Source organism: Nomascus leucogenys, chromosome 21 (genome assembly GCF_006542625.1).
Source record: "Nomascus leucogenys isolate Asia chromosome 21, Asia_NLE_v1, whole genome shotgun sequence".
NCBI classification, from domain to species: Eukaryota; Metazoa; Chordata; class Mammalia; order Primates; family Hylobatidae; genus Nomascus; species Nomascus leucogenys.
Genome location: NC_044401.1, coordinates 55517966 through 55539242, shown reverse-complemented (window position 1 = coordinate 55539242; position 21277 = coordinate 55517966). Strand labels below are relative to the sequence as shown.

At 52.2% G+C, this 21277-nt stretch overlaps 2 protein-coding genes across 16 annotated transcripts in view; both read left to right on the top strand.

Annotated features, from left to right (window-relative positions):
- Positions 1–146: 146 nt before the first annotated feature.
- Positions 147–16776, top strand: BRPF1 (bromodomain and PHD finger containing 1). 8 transcript variants are annotated; one of them, XM_012502149.2, is made up of 14 exons: positions 147–556; positions 2557–3165; positions 7430–8389; positions 9246–9408; positions 10084–10215; positions 10798–10926; positions 11718–12027; positions 12346–12666; positions 12990–13274; positions 13774–13921; positions 14339–14475; positions 14578–14696; positions 15070–15224; positions 15927–16776. In XM_012502149.2, the coding sequence occupies exons 2-14, from the start codon at positions 2567–2569 to the stop codon at positions 16108–16110; spliced, it is 3642 nt and encodes a 1213-aa protein (XP_012357603.2). In that variant the 5' UTR covers positions 147–556; positions 2557–2566; the 3' UTR covers positions 16111–16776. The 8 variants fall into 8 exon arrangements, with proteins under 8 accessions (XP_012357603.2, XP_003264990.2, XP_030657941.1 ...); XM_003264942.3 differs by having other exon boundaries at positions 12343–12666; positions 15927–16767; XM_030802081.1 differs by having other exon boundaries at positions 10798–10944; positions 15927–16767.
- A 1928-nt stretch (positions 16777–18704) lies between these two features.
- The window catches only part of OGG1 (8-oxoguanine DNA glycosylase), a 34862-nt gene continuing 32289 nt past the window's right edge, over positions 18705–21277 (top strand). For all 8 annotated transcript variants that reach the window (XM_030802060.1, XM_030802059.1, XM_030802058.1 and 5 more), the window contains exons 1-3: positions 18705–19184; positions 19703–19950; positions 20835–21014. In XM_030802060.1, the coding sequence (XP_030657920.1) occupies positions 19048–19184; positions 19703–19950; positions 20835–21014 (565 nt within the window). In that variant the 5' untranslated portion in view covers positions 18705–19047. The remainder of the gene's footprint in view (positions 19185–19702; positions 19951–20834; positions 21015–21277) is intronic.

The window sequence follows — 21277 nt, the reverse complement described above, 5'->3', positions numbered from 1 at the left end:
TCCAGAAACTCCAATCTAAGATGGAAGAGTTAGAGAAGCCCTGTCTGGTGTCCAGGGTCCTTTCTGAATCCAGAGAACGTCTTTCGAGCCTCAGCGGGCGAGCGGGGATCCGTGGCGAAAGTGCAGCTCAGCAGCGCCGCGGAGCCACGTTTACCCTGCGCAGACGCCGTCGCCGCCGCTGCTGCCGCCGCCGCTGCCACAGCCTTTGCCGCCACGGTCTCCGCCGCCGCTGTCCTCGCGCTGCCTCTGGGAGCCTCCATTGTTCCAGCGGCGCCTGGTCCCGAGACCGGGCATCCTAGGGGCTCGCGAAACGGGCGGCGGCCGACGGAGTTGAGACCCCAGGGCGCCGGCGGGACCAAGAGCAGCAGGGGTCAGCTCAGGAATCCCAGGGAGCCGGGACCAAAGCGTGGGGCGGCAGGGGGCCGGGGTGGCGAGGTCTACGGTCTCCGGAGTTGGGGCGCCCCCTTCCCGACCCGACCTTCCCCGCCGGCCTCCCCAAGTGGGGTCGGAGCCCCGGCGGGCGCCCCCGGCGATGAGCCCGGACTCGAGGTGGCCGGTGAGTGCTGGCCTGGGACCAGGGCGGGAGTGGCCGGCAGGGAAGGGGTAGGCTACGTTCGTGGGACGCGCACTGAGCCGCGTGGCCCGGGAGCCTCCCTGGCAACTCCAGCTGGGAGAACTGACAGTGCATTGCTTCCCAGCAGGCATCCTGGGGCAACAGTGTATCTTTCGGGGCTGCCCGGGCTAGTGGCAAGCGGGGAGCCTTGTTTCACTTGTTACACTTCCACAAAGGGGAAATGCCGCCGCATCCGGAGAGTGGGCTGCGGGCACTGCCGGGGCCCAGCCCTATCCCTCCGGCCCCCGCCCCCTACTTCCTCCAGCCCCCTGAGCTTCAGGGGCAGATGCAGCCGCCATTCTCCTTGGGCCCTCCCAACGGGCTTTCTGGTCTAAGTTTTCGTCTCCCTCGCCTGTGCCTCTGCTGCCGGGTTCCAAGGGGAGATTAGTGATTCGCTGTGCTACTTTGGGAGCCATTCACCCGGGACCCAGCTTGGAAAGAGGAGAGCTTGTTTGTGCTTCGGTTGGTTTAATGTTTAAAGACACAGCGGCAGGTAGGAAATAGAAGAGTTGCAGTTGGACGTGTGGCGTTACTGATGTGGAAGTCAGGAGCCGTTGACAGTGGAGCTGGAGCAGCCCACTTGCCTGGTTAAGGCACAGGTGGAGAGGCCAAGAGGGGTTATTTTGTCAGGGAGCTCATGATAGCCCTGCCTGGCTGGGATGGTGCCAAGCCCCTAGCTGAATTGTTGAACTCAACTAGGCCGAGAGAAATTGGGGCAGTCTCTGACCAAGCTGGGCTTCCTGAGGCCTGGTGCCATCTGCTGTCTACACTCACCCAGGAATGTTGGGGAGGGGGAAGGGAAGGCCCTTGCGGACCAGCGTGGAGCTGAGCATGCCTAGATTGTCGTGTTCGTGTTTGTACCCTTAGGGCCCTGGCACTTGGTAGTCACTCAGTTGATGTTGCGTGAGTGGGTGAAGAGCTCAAATGTAATACAAACTGCTGTCACTGACTAAATGACCTCAGTTTTCACTTTGTTTCACAGTACATCTCTTACCCAGTCCCAGGGCCAGGCTCCCCATAAAGACCTCAAAAGTAAATGAATTCTTTCTGTGATCCAGTGATTTCTGCAGGAGTCCAACGCTAAAGCATTAGCCACCCATTCAGCTTTCTACATGGCCTTCATCCCATCTGAGCTCTCAATCTGGTGATCCCCTCATTCAGCTATTCATTCAACAGGTCATTCATTCGTTCGCCAAAAACTGAATATCCAGTGCATGCTAGGTACTGGGGATACAGAGGTGGATAGGCTCTGGTGCCCTTACTACACAGCTCCCAGTCCAGAGGGGAGACAACTTTCAGTATGTCAGGTGCTGTGGTAGAGGTGAGAATGGAATGCTGTGGAAACAGCTCCCCATGGGAGAGTCAGAGAAGTTGTGTCAGAAGTGACATTTGAGCTGGATTTTTGAAGAATGAGTAGGAGCCCACCAACCAGAAAGTATGGAGGGCATTCCAAATAGAGATCATTTTGCAGGAATGAGAGATTATAACATTCAGGGAATGGCAGGTTCCCCTGTGTAGACAAAAACAGCTGTAACTTGTAAAAAGAATCTGGAAAGGAGGACAAGGGCCAGACAGTGAAAGGAGCTCTTTGAATGGCATCATAGAGAATTTGGGATATTATCTTGAAGGAACTGGAGAGCATCAGGAGGCTTTTAATGAAGAGACTGTCATGATTATTACTACCTGGTAGAAAGATCATTCTCCTACATGATGTGAGATTGGGCTAGAGAAGTTGTGACATAGGGCAGGATAACCAGGCAAGAGGTGATGAGGGCCCAGATCTGGGCTATGGTGGAGGAGATGGCATTTGGAGACACTGTAGAGGTAGGCTGGTCAGAACCTGGTGACTCCAAGTGAGGGGGAGGACTAGAAAGACTGGGGTCTCTGGTGCAAATGTCCAGGAACTCATCCCCAGCCTATGGGAACTGATCTGTGTATTCTAGATGTGACAGCATGGGGGTGGACTTTGATGTGAAGACTTTCTGCCACAACTTGCGGGCGACTAAGCCACCATACGAGTGCCCGGTGGAGACCTGCCGAAAGGTCTACAAGAGTTACAGTGGTATTGAGTACCACCTGTACCACTATGACCACGACAACCCACCACCCCCACAACAGACTCCACTCCGCAAGCACAAGAAGAAGGGGCGCCAGTCACGCCCAGCCAACAAGCAGTCACCCAGCCCCTCAGAGGTCTCACAGTCACCAGGCCGTGAGGTGATGAGCTATGCACAGGCCCAGCGCATGGTGGAGGTGGACTTGCATGGCCGCGTCCACCGCATCAGCATCTTTGACAACCTGGATGTGGTGTCAGAGGATGAGGAAGCCCCCGAGGAGGCCCCTGAGAATGGCAGCAACAAGGAGAACACTGAGACACCAGCTGCTACTCCCAAGTCAGGCAAACATAAGAATAAGGAGAAGCGCAAGGACTCCAACCATCACCACCACCACAGTGTTTCTGCAAGCACCACTCCCAAGCTGCCAGAGGTGGTCTATCGGGAGCTGGAACAGGACACCCCTGATGCCCCACCCCGGCCAACTTCCTATTACCGGTAAGGCCACCTCTACCTTGCAGCTCTGGAAAACTGGTCAAGCAGGGCTCGCTAGCCAGAGAGGTGAGAGGCACAGATAGAAGAGTGACAGGAATAAAGAATAGTGAAAGAACACTGATTTTGCCAGGGCAGTGAGTGGAATGGTATGCCACTGATGGTGGCACTTACTCTACAGTGCCACACACCACTCCTTTATTTTATTCTCACAACTCTCGGGTAGGTATTTTTCTCATTTCGCAGATGAGGAAACTATGGTCAAGAAAGGGCGCCAGATTTATCTTTTTTTTTTTTTTTTTTTTTTGAGACAGGGCCTGGCTCTGTCACCCTGCCTGGAGTGCAGTGGCATGATCTTGGCTCACCCCAACTTTGCCTCCTGTGCTTAAGTGATCCTCCCACTCAGCCTCCTGAGTAGCTGCAACTACAGGCACATGCCACCATGCCCAGCTAGTTTTTTTAATTTTTTGTAGAGCCGGGGTTTCACCATGTTGCCTAGGCTGGTCTTGAATTCCTGGACTCAAGTGATCCACCCACCTCAGCCTCCCAAAGTGCTGGGATTACAGGCGTGAGCCACTGTGCCTGGCCAGACTTATCTAAAATCACATGCCAGTAGATAGCTGAACTGGGATTCAAACCCAGGTCCCTCTGACTCCATAGCTGTACTGTTTCCACTGTGGCAAAATATCCTGTTTCTGATTCCTGGCCCTCTCCATTTCCTTACTGCATGACCTTGAGAAATGCGTCCAACTTAAGGCGTTTTAAGGACCCCATCTGCAGAGCAGATACAGTATTTCTCTGTCTCCCTAAAGATAGAAGACTAGGATCACTGATTTCATAAGGTACTAAAAGCACTTTGTAAATCTGCAGAGGTAATTCTCCCACTATTTGTTCTGTTATTGTCATCTGTCCTTTAACATGTTTAAGCAATATTTTATACTTAAGCAATATTTAATACTCCTCCAGTGGCCCTTTTATTTTTGTCATTTAATTGTTTCTTTAACATGAGGTAAAAGATGAAGGGATGTGGGGGGCAGTGTGGTGGCAAAACTACATGGAGAAATCCTGGCTGAAGGATGGCACTAAAACCAAGTGTAAAACCTCTCTGAAAGTTGGCATCCAAGGCAAAAAAGGCATTCTGATGAGTTAATTTACCAAGAGTGTAAGTTTGTTGTCAGCTAATTAGAAGGCCTGATCTCTGAGGAGGATTTGTCATAAAAGCTTTTATATGAAAAGCATTTTTTACCAAAAGTGCAGTCCACATGATGTTAAACCTCCATTCTTTTTTTTTTTTTTTTTTTTTTTTTTGAGATGGAGTCTCGCTCTATTGCCAGGCTGGAGTGCAGTGGCGCGATCTCGGCTCACTGCAACCTCCACTGGGTTCAAGCAATTCTCGTGCCTCAGCCTCCCAAGTAGCTGGGATTACAGGCACGTGCCACCACACCCAGTTAATTTTTGAGTTTTTAGTAGAGATGGGGTTTCACTATGTTGGCCAGGATGGTCTCGATCTCCTGACCTCATGATCTACCCGCCTCAGCCTCCCAAAGTGCTGGGATTACAGGCATGAGCCACCGAGCCTGGCCTAAACCTCAGTTCTTTAAAAGCAAATCTGTAAACAAGCAATATGGTCTGTAGCACTTTCTTCTCTCTACTGTTTGAGTTTAAGCCCATCTCCCGCTTCCTCTCCCATTCTTTCATCTTTTCAGTCCAACTCCACTTCCTTCTGGCTTTCCACAGTCTTTCTCTTTTCTGTTCACACTGACTGCCCTACCCACCTCTGCCCCACTCCTAACACACAGACCCCTCTTTGGACTTCCCCTCCCTCCCAATGGCCCTTGAGCTCTCTCTGCTCTAACAGGCAGCCCAGCCCAGCTCATTCAGCTGCTTTTCTTCCTCCCTCCACTTAGATTCACTCTTTCACTCTTTCTGAAGATCTGTTCTTCAGGGGAGCAGTTCTCAGCAGGTACACTGCAAACAACTGAGATGTGTATTGCATGGAATTTGTTACCACTGTTGGTAAAACTGCCCAAGTTTTGGAAATGATTTACTTTTTATATAAATTGAGAAGATTTGAGGTCATCTCTCTAATAGCATCACTTTCTCTTGCTTGCATTCTGATATGCCTCCTTGAGGGGGAGAGAGAGGGTGGCACGTCAGCTGGTGTGCCAGGAATTATACGTGACATGCAGCCTACCTTATCTGTACCGCAGCCTGTAATCTGGGTGCCTGTGGGAGTGTGTTATGCACCATCACATAATGTCACGTGTGTCATGGCAGAGAAAAGGGTGAGAATTGGTGCTGAAGAGAGCTAGTGCCAAGGCTTGGAAGAAGCCAGATGGTTCACACCATCTATGAGTCATACCCTTGTTCAAAGATAGGGAGGTTGCAGTCACCTTGGGGAAGAGGTAAAGGGCTGAAAAGGAAGAATCTGCTTCCTGCAATGTTTCAGTCTCTCTCCTCCCTTCCACCCCAAAATGCCTTTCAAATGAACAGTGATGAGTGCCTGTATCTGTATGGTGAATCAGACACAATCCCCACTTCTATCATGTAATGGAGGAGTTAGACACATGTACAACTATAATGCTAGGAAGGTGGGTAAAGGCCATACAAAAACTAATAAGTTAACATTTATTGAGTGCTTGCTGCACACCAGGCACTGTCCTAAGCACTTTACCTGCATTAACTCATTTAATGCTCACAATAGCTGTGTGAAATAGGTTCAGATTAGCATCACCACTTTACAGATGAACAAACAAGGCTCAGGGAGCTTAGCTCACTTGCCCTCTGTTAGGACCCAGGCAGTGTGGCTCCAGAGCCTGTGTGTGCCAGCCCACTCTAGCAGCCAAAGTTCCGTTTCCCACATGAGAGGAGAAACAGGAGCTAATGTTTTTCTAGGGCCTGCTGTGTGCCACTTGACTTAGCTCATTCATTTTTTAAAACAACTTTTTAATAAAAAGATAAATGTGCATATTTGCACACGTCTGTATGTGGTCACACATGACTTAGTGGTTAGGTGGCATTTTACACCAAGGTGCTCACACTTCCTTCCATGGGCCTGCTGGGGGTTGCTGGAGCCTGATGGGGTAGTAGGCACCGGGCAAGGTACTATATAAATAAATGTAAAGGCCAAGAGTTTGTAGCCTATTCATTTTTATAATTCCATATAATCCTGACAGTATCTTTGTGAGTAGGTAGTATTATCCTCCTTCTATCATCAATAAAACTGAGGTTTAGTACAGCAGTGATGTCCTAAAAGTCACAAAATGGCAGAGGCAGGATTTAAATCTGGTTTGCTTAGAAGCTAAAGCCCCATTCTTTCCTTTGTACCCTGTAGTTTACAGTGCCAGAGTCTAGGCCACCTATAGCATGGCAGGCAAGGAGCACCTTCTCTGTGTGACAAGCACCGAGAGCAGCCCTCAATTCCAGGCCTGTTGGCACAGTAAGTGATACAGGTTGGACATTAAGAGCACTGGGCTGGAGGCTGAATGCCTCTGCCTCTGCCACTCCCTTGTTATGTGAACTATCTATGTTTTGATTAACTTCTCAAAGCTTAAGTTTTCTCATCTACAAAATGAGGACAAGAATATTAACTCTATGGCTGTGGTAAGAATAAATATAATAGTTAACGCACAATGCCTGGCTCATAGTAAATCCTCAGTAAACCTTAGGTATTAAAATTGTTATCTCCCAAGGCTATCCAGTGAACAAACATAGCACCTAGAGTTTGACAGAGCCTTGAGCCGATGCTGACACCAGCTGAGAGAAGACCCATGGCAGCTCTAGTCGAGGCCCTGCCCACCAGTGCTAAAACAACTTATATGTAATTTGTCAATGACATCCAGTGACCTTCCTTCTTCCTCGATTCTTCGTACCATCATCTGGACCACTCTAAGGGGTACTAGCTGCCCCACCTTCCTCCTTTTAGAGGAGGCTTGGCTGAGCCTCTGCAACCCCAAGAAAATGGTGTCACATATAGCAGCTAGGACATAAGCTTTGCAGTGGCAGACCTGGGTTCACATCCCAGCTCCACCACTTTCTCACAAGTGAGCTGGGGCCAGGTGATTAACCTTCCAAGCCTTAGCTTTCCTTTTCAGCAAAATAGAAATGATGATAGTACACCTATAATATCTGGAGTTAAGGTGAGGATGAAATGAGACAACACATCTGAAGGGCATAGGCACAGAGTAAGTGCTCAGTGGCAAATGACCCCTCGTCTTTAAGGGAGGGAAATCTCAACCATGTGATGCTGAGCTCCCTGTGTGTACCGTAGGTACATTGAGAAGTCTGCAGAGGAGCTGGACGAGGAAGTAGAGTATGACATGGACGAGGAGGACTACATCTGGCTGGATATCATGAATGAGCGTCGGAAGACAGAGGGTGTAAGTCCCATCCCGCAGGAGATCTTTGAGTACCTAATGGACCGACTGGAGAAGGAGTCGTACTTTGAGAGTCATAATAAAGGCGACCCTAATGCGCTAGTGGACGAGGATGCTGTTTGCTGTATCTGCAATGATGGTGAGTGCCAGAACAGCAATGTCATCCTCTTCTGTGACATGTGCAACCTGGCCGTGCACCAGGAGTGCTACGGTGTCCCCTATATCCCTGAGGGCCAGTGGCTGTGCCGCCGTTGCCTGCAGTCACCCTCTCGTGCTGTGGATTGTGCCCTGTGCCCCAACAAGGGCGGTGCCTTCAAGCAGACAGATGACGGGCGCTGGGCCCATGTGGTGTGTGCCTTGTGGATCCCTGAGGTCTGCTTCGCCAACACGGTCTTCCTAGAGCCTATTGACAGCATTGAGCACATCCCACCAGCTCGCTGGAAGCTCACCTGCTACATTTGCAAACAACGGGGCTCAGGGGCCTGCATCCAGTGCCACAAGGCCAACTGTTACACAGCTTTTCATGTGACGTGCGCCCAGCAGGCTGGCCTTTACATGAAGATGGAGCCTGTGCGGGAGACAGGCGCCAATGGCACCTCTTTCAGTGTCCGCAAGACAGCCTACTGCGACATCCACACGCCTCCAGGTTCAGCACGCCGACTGCCTGCCCTGTCCCACAGCGAGGGTGAGGAGGATGAAGATGAGGAGGAAGATGAGGGTAAGAGCTGGAGCTCAGAGAAAGTCAAGAAGGCCAAGGCCAAGTCCCGGATCAAAATGAAGAAGGCACGGAAGATCCTGGCAGAGAAGCGGGCAGCAGCACCTGTGGTGTCAGTGCCCTGCATCCCACCACACAGGTATGTGGGGAGCCTGTGGACAGGCAGATGAGGGAGAAAGGAGCCTCCTGGAGAGGAACTGGCAGCCTCCTGAGTGGAATGGCAGGGCTGGGCTATCTTCTTCCCAGGAGTGGAATGGCAGGGCTGGGCTATCTTCCCAGGAGCTGCATAGAAGTTAAAAAGAACATATTTTCAAAACAGATAGTTGTCTTTAGCAGGTCACCTGACTTTCACATTAAAAGCCAGAAATGTCAGCTTTTATCTGGCATAGCTAACAGGTGTTTTGAACTGCCCTTCATTTTGACGGTGTGGTTTGTTAAGTTGGGATGGAAGAGGATGGAACTGCCACTGGCAGCAACGGAAAAAATGGTCTGAATATGAAGAAACAAGTAGAATGAAAAGTGGGGAAGGGGAAGTTCAAGAAGTTGTGAAGTGGTTACTGCCGCTCATTTGGGCTGTGATGGCCAGGGGTTTTTTTTTAGTTCTCTTGTGCCATTTATTTGATTTACTATATATTTCTGCTGTACAGTTGTACTTCATCTTAAAACCTTCAAAGGCTCAGTCTCAGTGGGGCTCCCAGGGTCAAATAGTACTCTGGGCTGCAGTGACTAGAGCAGTCTTAGGGACAGAAGTCCCTGATCCCTGATGTACAGGGTTAGGGATCTGGTTTAGTGCTGGGAGCTTGTTTTCCTGTCTGCCACGGTACCATTGATGGCACCACTCTTTCTTCCTTGCCTTAAGTCCAGAGTCCCAGGCCTTTTGGATAAGAGATACTCTCCCTTCATCCCCATTCAGGAACTCTGCTGGCCAGAGACCCTTGTTCTGCTTAAGAGAATCAGGGCCCAACAGGTTTTACTCTTTGTTTCCTGCCTCCCAGGCTTAGTAAAATCACCAACCGCCTGACCATCCAAAGGAAGAGCCAGTTCATGCAGAGGCTGCACAGCTACTGGACACTGAAGAGGCAGTCACGGAATGGGGTCCCATTGCTACGTCGCCTGCAGACACACCTGCAGTCTCAGAGGAACTGTGACCAAGTTGGGGTACTGTGTCCAGTTCCCTGTGGGCTCTGGGAACTAGGGCCAAGGGGACAAAAACCAGAATTTGCAACTGTAGTTTCCAGTGTCAGAGGGCTTAGACTTTTTCCTCCCTTTTTTTTTTTTTTTTTTGAGACGGAGTCTCGCTCTGTCACCCAGGCTGGAGTGCATGGCGCAATCTCGGCTCACTGCAAGCTCCAAGCTCCGCCTCCCGGGTTCACGCCATTCTCCTGCCTCAGCCTCTCCGAGTAGCTGGGACTACAGGCGCCCGCCACCACGCCCGGCTAACTTTTTGCATTTTTAGTAGAGACGGGGTTTCACCGTGGTCTGGATCTCCTGACCTTGTGATCCGCCCACCTCGGCCTCCCAAAGTGCTGGGATTACAAGCATGAGCCACCGCGCCCGGCCTGACTCTTTCGTCCTTTAAGCTAGCCCTCAAACCAGGATCAGCATGGAATCCTCAATGAAAAGATGTTGTTCCTATGTGTTTATGTATTCATTCAACGAACACAGACCAAGCATTTATTCTTCTAGGCCTTGGGGACACACTGATTGAGGCACTACCAATAAATTACTGTGCTCCCTTTTTTGGCTTGACCTGAGTTTCCTGGGCTCTCTTCTCCCTGTTGACCTTTCCTCTGGCTTTCTAATCATCCCCTGATCTTCCTTTTGCCTCTACAGAGAGATTCTGAGGATAAGAACTGGGCCCTTAAAGAACAGCTCAAGTCCTGGCAGCGGCTCCGGCATGACTTGGAGCGAGCTCGGCTGCTGGTGGAATTGATCCGCAAGCGGGAAAAACTCAAAAGGGAGACGGTGAGTGCTCCTGGGCCAGCCCTATTTTATAAAGGAAAAAGCAAAAAATTAGTCAGGCGTGGTGGCAGGCACCTGTAGTCCCAGCTACTCGGGAGGCTGAGGCAGGAGAATGGCTTGAACCTGGGAGGAGGGGCTTGCAGTGAGCCGAGATCGCGCCATTGCACTCCAGCCTGGGTGACAGAGCGAGACTCCGTCTCAAAAAAAAAAAAAAATAGACCCAGGAGAAGGAAAAGTGTGTGTCCTCCAGCCAGATAGCAGCAGGCCTGACGCTGGAGTCAGGTCTCCTGGTGCTCGGTGTGCTTTTAGTTCTGCTGGAAGCAGAATGTCACGGGAGCGTATGAACAGAATCCTCAGTTACGTGACATAGGTAGCTGGTGCTGGTAGTTCAAGAAAGGGGGAAGCCAGAGTTGTTGGTGCAAGTTTCCCTGGGTGGAGCCTCGTAGAAGGTAGACCTGTATGAGTACACCCAGCTGTGAGGGTGGGAAAGAAGGCAGGTTCCCAGGCCAGCTGGGACCATATCCTCAGACCTCTCTGCCACTGAACTGGCCGAGGCCTGGCTGATCAGGCCTTTTTCTGTGTTAGATCAAGGTTCAGCAGATTGCCATGGAGATGCAGCTGACCCCTTTCCTCATCCTCCTTCGCAAAACCTTGGAGCAGCTCCAAGAGAAGGACACAGGCAACATCTTCAGCGAGCCGGTCCCTCTGTCTGAGGTAACCGAATTGGACGAAGTAAGAATCCCTTCCCCTCACTCCACCTTCTCTCTGTTCCTCTCCCAGTTGGACCCCTGCTGCAGGTCTGGGCCAGGGACTAGATGGGGACCTTGAAGAGAGGGGCTGGTGGCTCTGGGGCAGGATGAACTGGAGCCACATGTATCACCTGGACTCTGTCTTGTCCCTGTCACACCCCAAGGGCCCAGAATGGGAGGCAGTCTGCACTCCTTCCCCAGAGGCAGGGACTGAGTCTGCCAAATGAATAATCCCAGGGCAGGAAGACACTTTCGGGGTGCTGAACCCTAGAACGGAGACTTTAGAAGGCTCAGCACCTAAAGAACCAGCTCTGAAGCCCTAGGTCCTGACTGGCAGACTCTTCTCTCTAAAAGGTATAAAATGAGAGGCCTGAGGCAGCAGCCTCCTTATAAGTTACTGTTAAGTAAAAAGAGCTATAGGAATGCAAGGTGGTGTTTATTTTCAGAGGAGTCCCCAAGCCATTTTCTTACTAAAGCCTCATGTGGTCTAGAAAGTATATTTGGCTCTACTTTCATCATTTTCCAGGAGAGGAAAAGTAGGCCCAGAGAGGTGAAGAGACTTGCCAAAGTCACACAGCTTGTGACTGGTAAAGTCAGGACCAGAATCCAGCTTTCCTTTCCCCTGTGCTATATGCCTGCCTCTAACTGTGGTGGGAGGAGGTTGCTGGATGTATTTCAGGGGGGCTTGTTAGGAGCAGGGTTGGGGGCAATGAGGAGGATATCTCCACTTAAAACAAACCTGCCCTGCCCTCCCAGGTACCTGACTACCTAGACCACATCAAAAAGCCCATGGACTTTTTCACCATGAAGCAGAACTTGGAGGCTTACCGCTACCTGAATTTTGATGATTTTGAGGAGGACTTCAACCTCATCGTCAGCAACTGCCTCAAGTATAATGCCAAGGACACCATCTTCTACCGGGCAGCAGTGCGGCTTCGTGAGCAGGGTGGTGCTGTGCTCCGCCAGGCCCGGCGCCAGGCAGAAAAAATGGGCATTGACTTTGAGACGGGCATGCATATCCCCCACAGCCTGGCTGGAGATGAGGCCACACACCACACTGAAGATGGTGGGTGATATGTCACACACACATATAAGAGGCCAATGCCAGGGATGGACAGCTTTCCAAAAGTCCCCTCCTGGGAGCAGGCAGTGTAGGCAGAAAGCAGCTAGTGGCAAGCTATCCCCAGGAATGCTCCCCAAGAAGCCAGACTGGGTGAATGGATAGCAGTGCCCGCCATTCCACATCTTGGTGCTGCTATTTTACAGCTGTTCCTGGTGAGAAGCCGATGGGGGATGAGTGGGTTTCTTGCTGCCTGCCCAGGTTCAAGGGGCCCTGAGGGCTGCCCTGAGTCTGACCTTTCCCCTCCAACCCTACCCCTAGCAGCTGAGGAAGAGCGGCTGGTCTTGCTGGAGAACCAGAAGCACCTGCCAGTGGAAGAGCAGCTGAAGCTGCTGCTGGAGCGGCTGGACGAAGTGAATGCCAGCAAGCAGAGTGTGGGCCGCTCACGGCGTGCGAAGATGATCAAGAAAGAGATGACGGCACTGCGGCGGAAGCTTGCCCATCAGCGAGAGACTGGACGTGATGGCCCTGAGCGGCATGGCCCCTCGGGCCGGGGCAGTCTGACACCCCACCCGGCAGCCTGTGACAAGGATGGGCAGACAGATAGTGCGGCAGAGGAGAGCAGCAGCCAGGAGACAAGCAAAGGTCTGAATCTCATGGCAAGGTGGACCCCAAAGCAAGTCAGACTTTGGCTCTGCAGCACACACTCAACCCCTGCCATTCCCCAGGCAGAGGTCCCTCCTACACAGCTAGCTGTACTTTCTCCCTCATTCCCCAATCGGGGGCCTCTTAGCTGCCTCTCTGGCTATTTGTATAAGAGTTCATGTTCCAAACTCCAAGCCCCTAAAATGATCTCCCCAACTTTAGCTGGAGTAATGGTCCTATATACCCAGGGCATGACCCTGGATATCTACTCTTCTCAAATCAGGCCCCTCACCAACTCTCCTTTCTTTCTTTCTCTGCTCCAGGCCTGGGTCCCAACATGTCCTCAACCCCCGCACATGAGGTGGGCAGGAGAACCTCAGTTCTGTTCTCCAAAAAGAACCCGAAGACAGCTGGACCGCCCAAGAGGCCGGGCCGGCCCCCCAAAAACCGGGAGAGCCAGATGACCCCCAGCCACGGAGGCAGTCCTGTGGGGCCCCCCCAGCTCCCCATCATGAGTTCCCTGCGTCAGCGCAAGCGGGGTAGGAGCCCCCGGCCCAGTTCGAGCTCAGACAGCGACAGTGATAAGTCCACAGAAGACCCCCCAATGGGTGAGCCTTACCATCACCCAGCCCCCCAAGAGAGTGAGCAAAGCTGCCATTCTTCCCAGCATACTCCCAGTTACCCCTTTATTTGCCCATGAAAGAGAGAGCTAGAAGGGCCCTTAGGAATCCTTTAACTCCACTCACTCATCTTACAGTTGGGAAAACTGAGGCCCAGAGACACTATGACCCAGCTAGAGTCCCACCCAGGGCCCCCTGCCTCCATTGTATCACTTTACCTTTTCTCTTCTCACCTTCCTTGGGGATCTCCTGCCCTTTAAGCCATTTGTGTCCTAAAGCCAGTAACTGCCAAGGGAAGCAAGGGGTGGAGCAGGGCTGTGGCCAACTGCGGTAGACACTGCCCAGAGCTAGCTCTACTGGCCAAGGTTGGAGGAATTTTCCAGCACAGAAGGGGAACCCAAGCTCCAAGTCCCTCTTAACTCCATGTCATCTCTGATCTACATCTTCCTGACCGGTTCCTTCCCTCCTCCCATTCCCTTCAACCAAGACTTACCAGCCAATGGCTTCAGCGGTGGAAACCAGCCAGTGAAGAAGAGTTTCTTGGTATACCGTAATGACTGCAGCCTTCCCCGGAGCAGCTCAGACTCTGAGTCCAGCAGCAGTAGCAGTAGCAGCGCTGCCTCAGACCGGACCAGGTACTAGCCCTCCAGATCAAGGCCAGCCTCAGGGGATGCCTTTCCAGGGCTCTTGGGCCTTTCTAGGTTTCCCTGTTGGAAGTGGGGTGGCAGCCATCTCAGTCTAGATTAAGATGGCTCAAACTCAAGGTTCTCTGCTAAATAAATAAATCAGTGTTACCATTAATAGAACAGAGAGAACCATCCTGGGTTAAGGTGATGATTAGAGTATGCACTCCTGCTGCCACTGCTCAGTCTAACCCACCTCAGTTAGGTCACCAGCCTAGTCCCTGTGGGTGTTTGAATTTGCAATTCCTCATATAGCCTCTGCTTTCCAAAAGTCTTAGACCCCAGGGGCTTTAAGAGCAGAGGGCACATACCATGCTATTCCCCATTCTTCCCCTCCTTTGAGCTGAGCTCCCATTGTCTTGTCCACAGCACAACGCCCTCAAAACAAGGCCGGGGCAAACCCTCCTTCTCTCGGGGCACTTTCCCAGAGGACAGCAGTGAGGATACCTCAGGCACTGAGAATGAGGCCTACTCCGTGGGCACTGGCCGCGGCGTGGGCCACAGCAGTAAGTTCCCTTGCCCAAGGCCAGGGATGCTGGGGACCCAGTGTCAGGGTCTCGCCAGCCCCCCAGCTGCTGATCCACCCCCTCTCCCCCATTCCTGTGAAGTGGTAAGGAAGAGTCTGGGCCGGGGAGCTGGCTGGCTGTCAGAGGATGAGGACTCCCCGCTGGATGCTCTGGACCTCGTGTGGGCCAAATGCCGAGGGTATCCATCATACCCAGCTCTGGTATGCTCCGCTTCTGTTATTATCCCTCTTGCTTTCCGATCTCAGAATACAGATTCACAGTTAGCAGACTTTTCCTACTCTCTGCTGAGCTGTGGGGCACAGAGTTTCTTGGTAAGGTAGACTGGTGGGCAGATACAGCTTGAGTACCACTTAGAGGCTCCCGCTCAGTTTCTCCATTTCTCCCTTTTCCTTCTGTTTGCTCCTTGGGCTCTGAAATAATTTAGCGTGGAAAGAAGCCGAGGGTCAGCATTGCAGTTCTAGTAGCATGATACCCTCTCTGTCCCCACTTCAGACATACTCTCTAAGTTCTTGTGGAGGAAAAGCCTTGGGAGGATGTGGACTGAACCAAACTGGGCTCTTATTATACCCTCAGATCATTGATCCAAAGATGCCCCGAGAAGGTATGTTCCACCATGGGGTTCCCATCCCTGTGCCCCCACTGGAGGTGCTGAAACTTGGGGAGCAGATGACCCAGGAAGCCCGAGAGCATCTCTACCTCGTCCTCTTCTTTGACAACAAGCGAACCTGGTAAGGAGTAGAGCATTTGGTGTGACTCACAGCCACAGATGCAGCCCTGTGTGGTATGGGGGCAGACTGCCAGGAAGCTCCAGCAACAGGCAGACTGGGCTATCACAAGTCAGTAGGGGAGGGACATAGAACAGTTTTTTGAGCAAAAGGGTTGTGTCGACCATGTGTCTGAGAGGCTGAGTGGGCGCTAGTGGACACAGCTGTAGCTAGAAACCAAAGGACCATCAGATACTTATGACAAATATAGAGATGGCTCCCACCCAGACTCAGATGGCTTCTAGACTTAGTTTTCCCACCTCTGCCTCCACAGTGACAGAATGAGGATAAAGCAGGCATAACTCTGAATCCCTGTTCTGTCACATTTACACATGTAGTCTTTTTGTTAATTGTCTGCAGAGGATATTCAATGTCAGTAAAGTCTGCCTAGAGCCTATGGCACAGGGTAGCTATTTCTGGTGAGGTCAGGGTGCCTCCCTTTTGTACTCATAAATACCCTGTGATTACCCTCCCACTGCCACCACACAGTGTAACTGTTGACTGGGCTCTTTCATCTCTAGACCATGAGCAGTCCTTTGAGGGCAGGGACCATCACAGAGTCTGGCCAGAGTGGGTGCTTGGGCGGTGTGTTTGAGTGAATAGAGGAGGAAGGCTGGTCCTTGTTCTCCCTGAGATGATTTATTTGATCTTCACCTTATCCTGTAGGCAGTGGCTGCCCAGGACCAAGCTGGTTCCTCTGGGTGTGAACCAGGACCTAGACAAGGAGAAGATGCTGGAGGGCCGCAAGTCCAACATCCGCAAGTCAGTACAGATCGCCTACCACAGGGCTCTGCAGCACCGCAGCAAGGTGCAAGGCGAGCAGAGCAGTGAGACCAGCGATAGCGATTGATACTGCTCAACACAGCCCAACCTATAGTGCCCTGTGACCTCTCTCCTCCCCTTTGCTCACTGTCCTGGAGTGGCACCGGCCTCTGCACTGATTCATTTCTGGTCTTGGGGCCAGTCTCAGGGGAAGCTGGGTGGGGGAGGTCCCTCCTGCCCTAAGTGCAGCTGGACTGTACAGAACACTCCAAGGGCCAATGACAGTTCAGCGCAAGGAGAGGGAGGGCCCACAGGTCAGAAAGAGCTCCAGAGACCTCACAGCATTGTAGGGTGGGGTGGTGGGCCAAAGTTAGGACACTGCGTAAAACAGGCCATCCCACCACCTCTACCTGCTCATGCCAGGAGAATCCATAACTGCCTAGAGGCCTGAGGCCCCTACCGGTGGTGAGGTGAGCGGGCATCTGTCCAGCCTGGAAGAGGGGCACTAGGTGACTCCCTCCCCTGCTGTTGTAAATACTGTAATTATCGGAGAATTTAAATTATTCTCATTTGTAACTGCGTTTCCGGGTCGCGCCAGAGTCATTTGGTACTAAAAAAAAAAAAAAAAAAGACTGGGGGCTGTCCCCATTTCCCTTCTCTTTCCCATAGATTCCCCCACCTTTCAAACTGGTTTGTATTTATTTCAAAGGAAGAAAATATATTGATTCTTAGAAAATAAACTGTCTATTTAGAATTCTTTGTTCTTGCCCCCTGCCAGGGCAAAGGGGATACAAAGGGAGGTTCTGTGCCTCAGGGATGATACATAATTGGGCCCAAGTGGTTGCTGACTGCTGTGCATGCTACATTTCATAAGACACAGCAAAGAGAGCCCCCGTTGGCCCATGCATGGAGTGAGTGGCAGGCCCTGTGCTAAGCACCTTTAGACATTCAGCTTTGTGTAATCCTTGTAATAACTATAGGGTAGTTTAATAATAGGCTGGTTATCTCCACAAAGATGCTGAGGTTTCAAGAAATTATCTTGCCTAAGTTCCTACAACTAGGAAGGTGCACAGCTAGAATTGGAACCCAGGTCTGTTTGCAAAGCTGGCTCTTAACCAGTGTGCTGAACTGCCAGGGGAAGAGTCAACTATCGATTCCTTCTTGGCCCTCAGAGGCCTCAAGTCCTTTGCCAGTGGCATGGCCCAAGTGTTTCAGCATCACTACAGCTGAGACCTTCCCCACTGCTTAACCGGAGACTAGAGCAGGCGATGGAGAGGTTGCTCTTTGCTCACCCCCAACCTCAGCACCTTCTTTTCAGACTCCACCGACATTTATTGAAGGAATGCCTTCCAAGCGCTAGGCGCCTGTGGGGTGGCATGCCTACAGATAGGAACAGTCACAGGAAGAAGGGGCGGCCCATGCCTTGCAGCCACTGAGGAGTGGCACTGAGACAATGATGGCGTTGGTCTGATGTTGATTCCATGCTCACGGTACACTCCGCTAGGTCTCTGGCTGGGACACAAGGGTCAATCCGCTGCCGATGTTGCTCTTCAAGAACTTGCAGTCTGGGCGAGGTGCAGTGGATCACGCCTGTAATCCCAACACTTTAAGAGGCCAAGGCGGCTGGATCACGAGGTCAAGAGATCGAGACCATCCTGACCAACATGGTGAAACCCCGTCTCTACTAAAAATACAAAAATTAGCTGGGCGTGGTGGTGCGCACCTGTAGTCCCAGCTACTCGGGGGGCTGAGGCAGGAGAATCGCTTGAACCCGGGAGGCGGAGGTTAAAGTGAGCCGAGATCCCGCCATCACACTCCAGCCTAGGCGACAGAGTGAGACTCCGTCTCAAAGAAAAAAAACTTGCAGCCTGATAGTTAAGATACAGCAACCCCAAACCCCTATGCTAGAAGGTGAGAATGGCCCAGATAAAGTTCATGTCTCCTAGCTCCCTGCTTTTTCACGTCATCCTCCAGAAGGGAAGACATTAAATAATCCATCCTCCTGCTCCAGGCAACTAGAAGGCAGGCTGCCTCAGGGCCACACACTGGGACTTGGACTCAACCTGATGGGCTTCTGGGCCCAGCCCCAGACAAATGCCCGGCACACGCCCCATTCCGAGGAAAGCATGAGCAGATGAGTATGGAAGGAATGCCCAAGACGGCAGGCAGTAGCTGTGGCGGCCGGCGGGACGACAATCCTAGGAGAGGCCTCTTAAGTCCTGAGGTCTCAGAGGACGCCTAAAGGCCTTGAATGGGACAAGCTTAGCGGGCGGGCGCAGAAGAGAATAATACTCTGGAGACACTTCCCGAGGGCTCTGGGGCCGGAGCTGTGTTCGCTCCAGTTCTTGGTGAAGATAGGGTTCGTGGGAGGCGGCCCAAGGAGGGCGAACGCCTAAAACTGGAAAGGCTCGGGGGAGAACGGCTCTCGGAGGACGGGCTGGGGAAGGACGTGGCTCTGAAGACGGACAGCCCTGAGGAACCGCAGGGCACCCGGATGGAACTCATTAGCTCCCGAAGTGCAGATAATCCCGGAGGGGGAAAGGCGAACAGTGGGCCGAGAGCCCAGTGCGCGCCAACCGCGCGGGCGCCTCGGAACGGCCCGCCCACCCTGATTTCTCATTGGCGCCTCCCACCTCTTCCTCGGATTGGCTACCTCTAGATCAAATGAGCGGTGATTGAGCCCTACTTCCGGTGGTGGTGTGGTCCGCCCCTGGAGAACCCAGAAGAACACAGCTGTGCGCGCCCAGAGGCAATGGGGGCGGGAGAGGATAAGTCGCAAGGAGGGGGCGGGACCTACACCTCAGGAAAGCCGGAGGATTGGGGCACGAAGCGGGGCTTTGATGACCCGCAAAGGGCGAGGCATGCAGGAGGTGGAGGAATTAAGTGAAAGAGGGAAGGTTGTTAAACAGGACCCTGTGGGCGAGGCCTTAAGGGGCGTGGTCCTTGTCTGGGCGGGGTCTTTGGGCGCCGACGAGGCCTGGTTCTGGGTGGGCGGGGCTACTATGGGGCAGTGCCTGCTGTAAAAATGCCGGCCCGCACGCTTCTGCCCAGGCGCATGGGGCATCGTACTCTAGCCTCTGCTCCTGCCCTGTGGGCCTCCATCCCGTGCCCTCGCTCTGAGCTGCGCCTGGACCTGGTTCTGCCTTCTGGACAGTCCTTCCGGTGAGTGACAGCCTGAGAAGCCTGTCCCCTGGGACTGGCTCCTGCCGCCTCAGCACTGCCTGGCATGGGGTACAAAGGAATTTGGGGGATGACGGAAGAAACCCCGGGATACAAAAGAGGAAACAAGCACGGGTAGCCAGACTATTACCTTTAATATGTCTGTGCAGTGATATTGTAAGGATCCATCTGTATAACCGATGCAGAAGATAATAGCACTTATTTTTCTGTTTTTGAGACAGGGTCTCACTCTATTGCCCAGGTAGGAATGCAGAGAGGCCCATTCCAGCCTCGACCCCCCGGGCGCAGCCTCCCGAGTAGCTGGGACTACAGGTGTGCGCCATGCCCGGCTAAATTTTTGTATTTTTTGTAGAGGTAAGGTTTCGCCATGTTGCCCAGACTGGAAGATAGCACTTTACTTGTATTAGTTTTGTACATGGAGATATTGTAGGATAGGAGGGACCCCAAAGGGTGCAAGAAAGGAAATTGAGTGCCAGAGTTGTCGTGTGCCTTGGGCTCAGGTGGAGGGAGCAAAGTCCTGCACACTGGAGTGGTGTACTAGCGGATCAAGTATGGACACTGACTCAGACTGAGGAGCAGCTCCACTGCACTGTGTACCGAGGAGACAAGAGCCGGGCTAGCAGGCCCACACCAGACGAGCTGGACGCCGTGCGCAAGTACTTCCAGCTAGATGTCACCCTGGCTCAACTGTATCACCACTGGGGTTCCGTGGACTCCCACTTCCAAGAGGTGGCTCAGAAATTCCAAGGTGAGTACAGGACCTGGGCTGAGGTTAGGGTTCTTGGATATAAGTCACTTGTCTATGACTCAGTTTTACCACCTGTAAAATGGGGATTATATCTACTTCATAGGCTTTTATGAGGATTTAAGGAACTAATACATGTAAACTGCTTAGAATAATGCAGGCACGTAGTAAGTATTATTACCATTATTATTATCCTGCTAATCACCATAGTGAAGTGACAAGGATTTTGAGCCCATTCCTGGTTGTGTGACCTAGGGCAAGTGATTTCATTCATTCTGTAAATATATACAAAGCATCTGCTGTGTGACTGGGGTTACACCAGTGAACAAAATGGACCCAAATGCCGGTCCTCATAGAGCTTACACTGTGGCCTCTTTATCTGTGGAATGGGATGGTAATGCAGCCCTCACAAGATGGTATGAGGAATGAGAGGTCTGGTGTTGCTTTTTCTTTTCTTTTTTTTTTTTTTTTTGAGACGGAGTCTTGCTCTGTCGCCCAGGCTGGAGTGCAGTGACATGATCTCGGCTCACTGAAAGCTCCGCCTCCTGGGTTCACGCCATTTTCCTGCCTCAGCCTCTCCGAGTAGCTGGGACTACAGGTGCCCGCCACCACGCCCGGCTAATTTTTTTGTATTTTTAGTAGAGACGGGGTTTCACCGTGGTCTCGATCTCCTGACCTCGTGATCTGCCCGCCTCGGCCTCCCAAAGTGCTGGGATTACAAGCGTGAGCCACCGTGCCCGGCCTGGTGTTGCTTTTTCTAACGGTACTGACTCTCATTCTCCTGGGATTCTCCTGGAGTTTTGGTACCTAGGATCTGACCTGTGGGTGGGAAGAGGCCACACCCAACAGCAGATACCTCTCCTACCCCCTGCATTTCTGGTCTCCAGGTGTGCGACTGCTGCGACAAGACCCCATCGAATGCCTTTTCTCTTTTATCTGTTCCTCCAACAACAACATCGCCCGCATCACTGGCATGGTGGAGCGGCTGTGCCAGGCTTTTGGACCTCGGCTCATCCAGCTTGATGATGTCACCTACCATGGCTTCCCCAGCCTGCAGGCCCTGGCTGGTGAGTAGGTGGGTCCCCTGCCCCCAGGCCCTCCATCAGCTTTCAAGATCTGTTCATTTTTCCCCTGGTTACCTTCTCAAGGCTTCCTGCCTTCCCAAACACTTCCCCCATCCAGAACCGTCCTGCCTGGTCTGATCAACTCGTTACTCATCCTTCCTATGCATCCCTAAAATGTCAGCACCTCACTGGTCTGTGCTTTTTGCCCAATGGGTTCAATGCCTAATCAGAAAAACATCTGTATACAATGTACAGTAGTTTGGGGT

What these genes read in the sequence shown, in the direction of transcription:
- BRPF1 (XM_030802077.1), top strand. Translation starts at nt 2,567, where the DNA reads ATGGGGGTGGACTTTGATGTGAAGACTTTCTGCCACAACTTGCGGGCG. An exon ending in CAGCCAGGAGACAAGCAAAG is followed by an intron (nt 12,667 to 12,989) that starts GTCTGAATCTCA and finishes TCTCTGCTCCAG; the next exon opens with GCCTGGGTCCCAACATGTCC. An exon ending in TTTGACAACAAGCGAACCTG is followed by an intron (nt 15,225 to 15,926) that starts GTAAGGAGTAGA and finishes CTTATCCTGTAG; the next exon opens with GCAGTGGCTGCCCAGGACCA.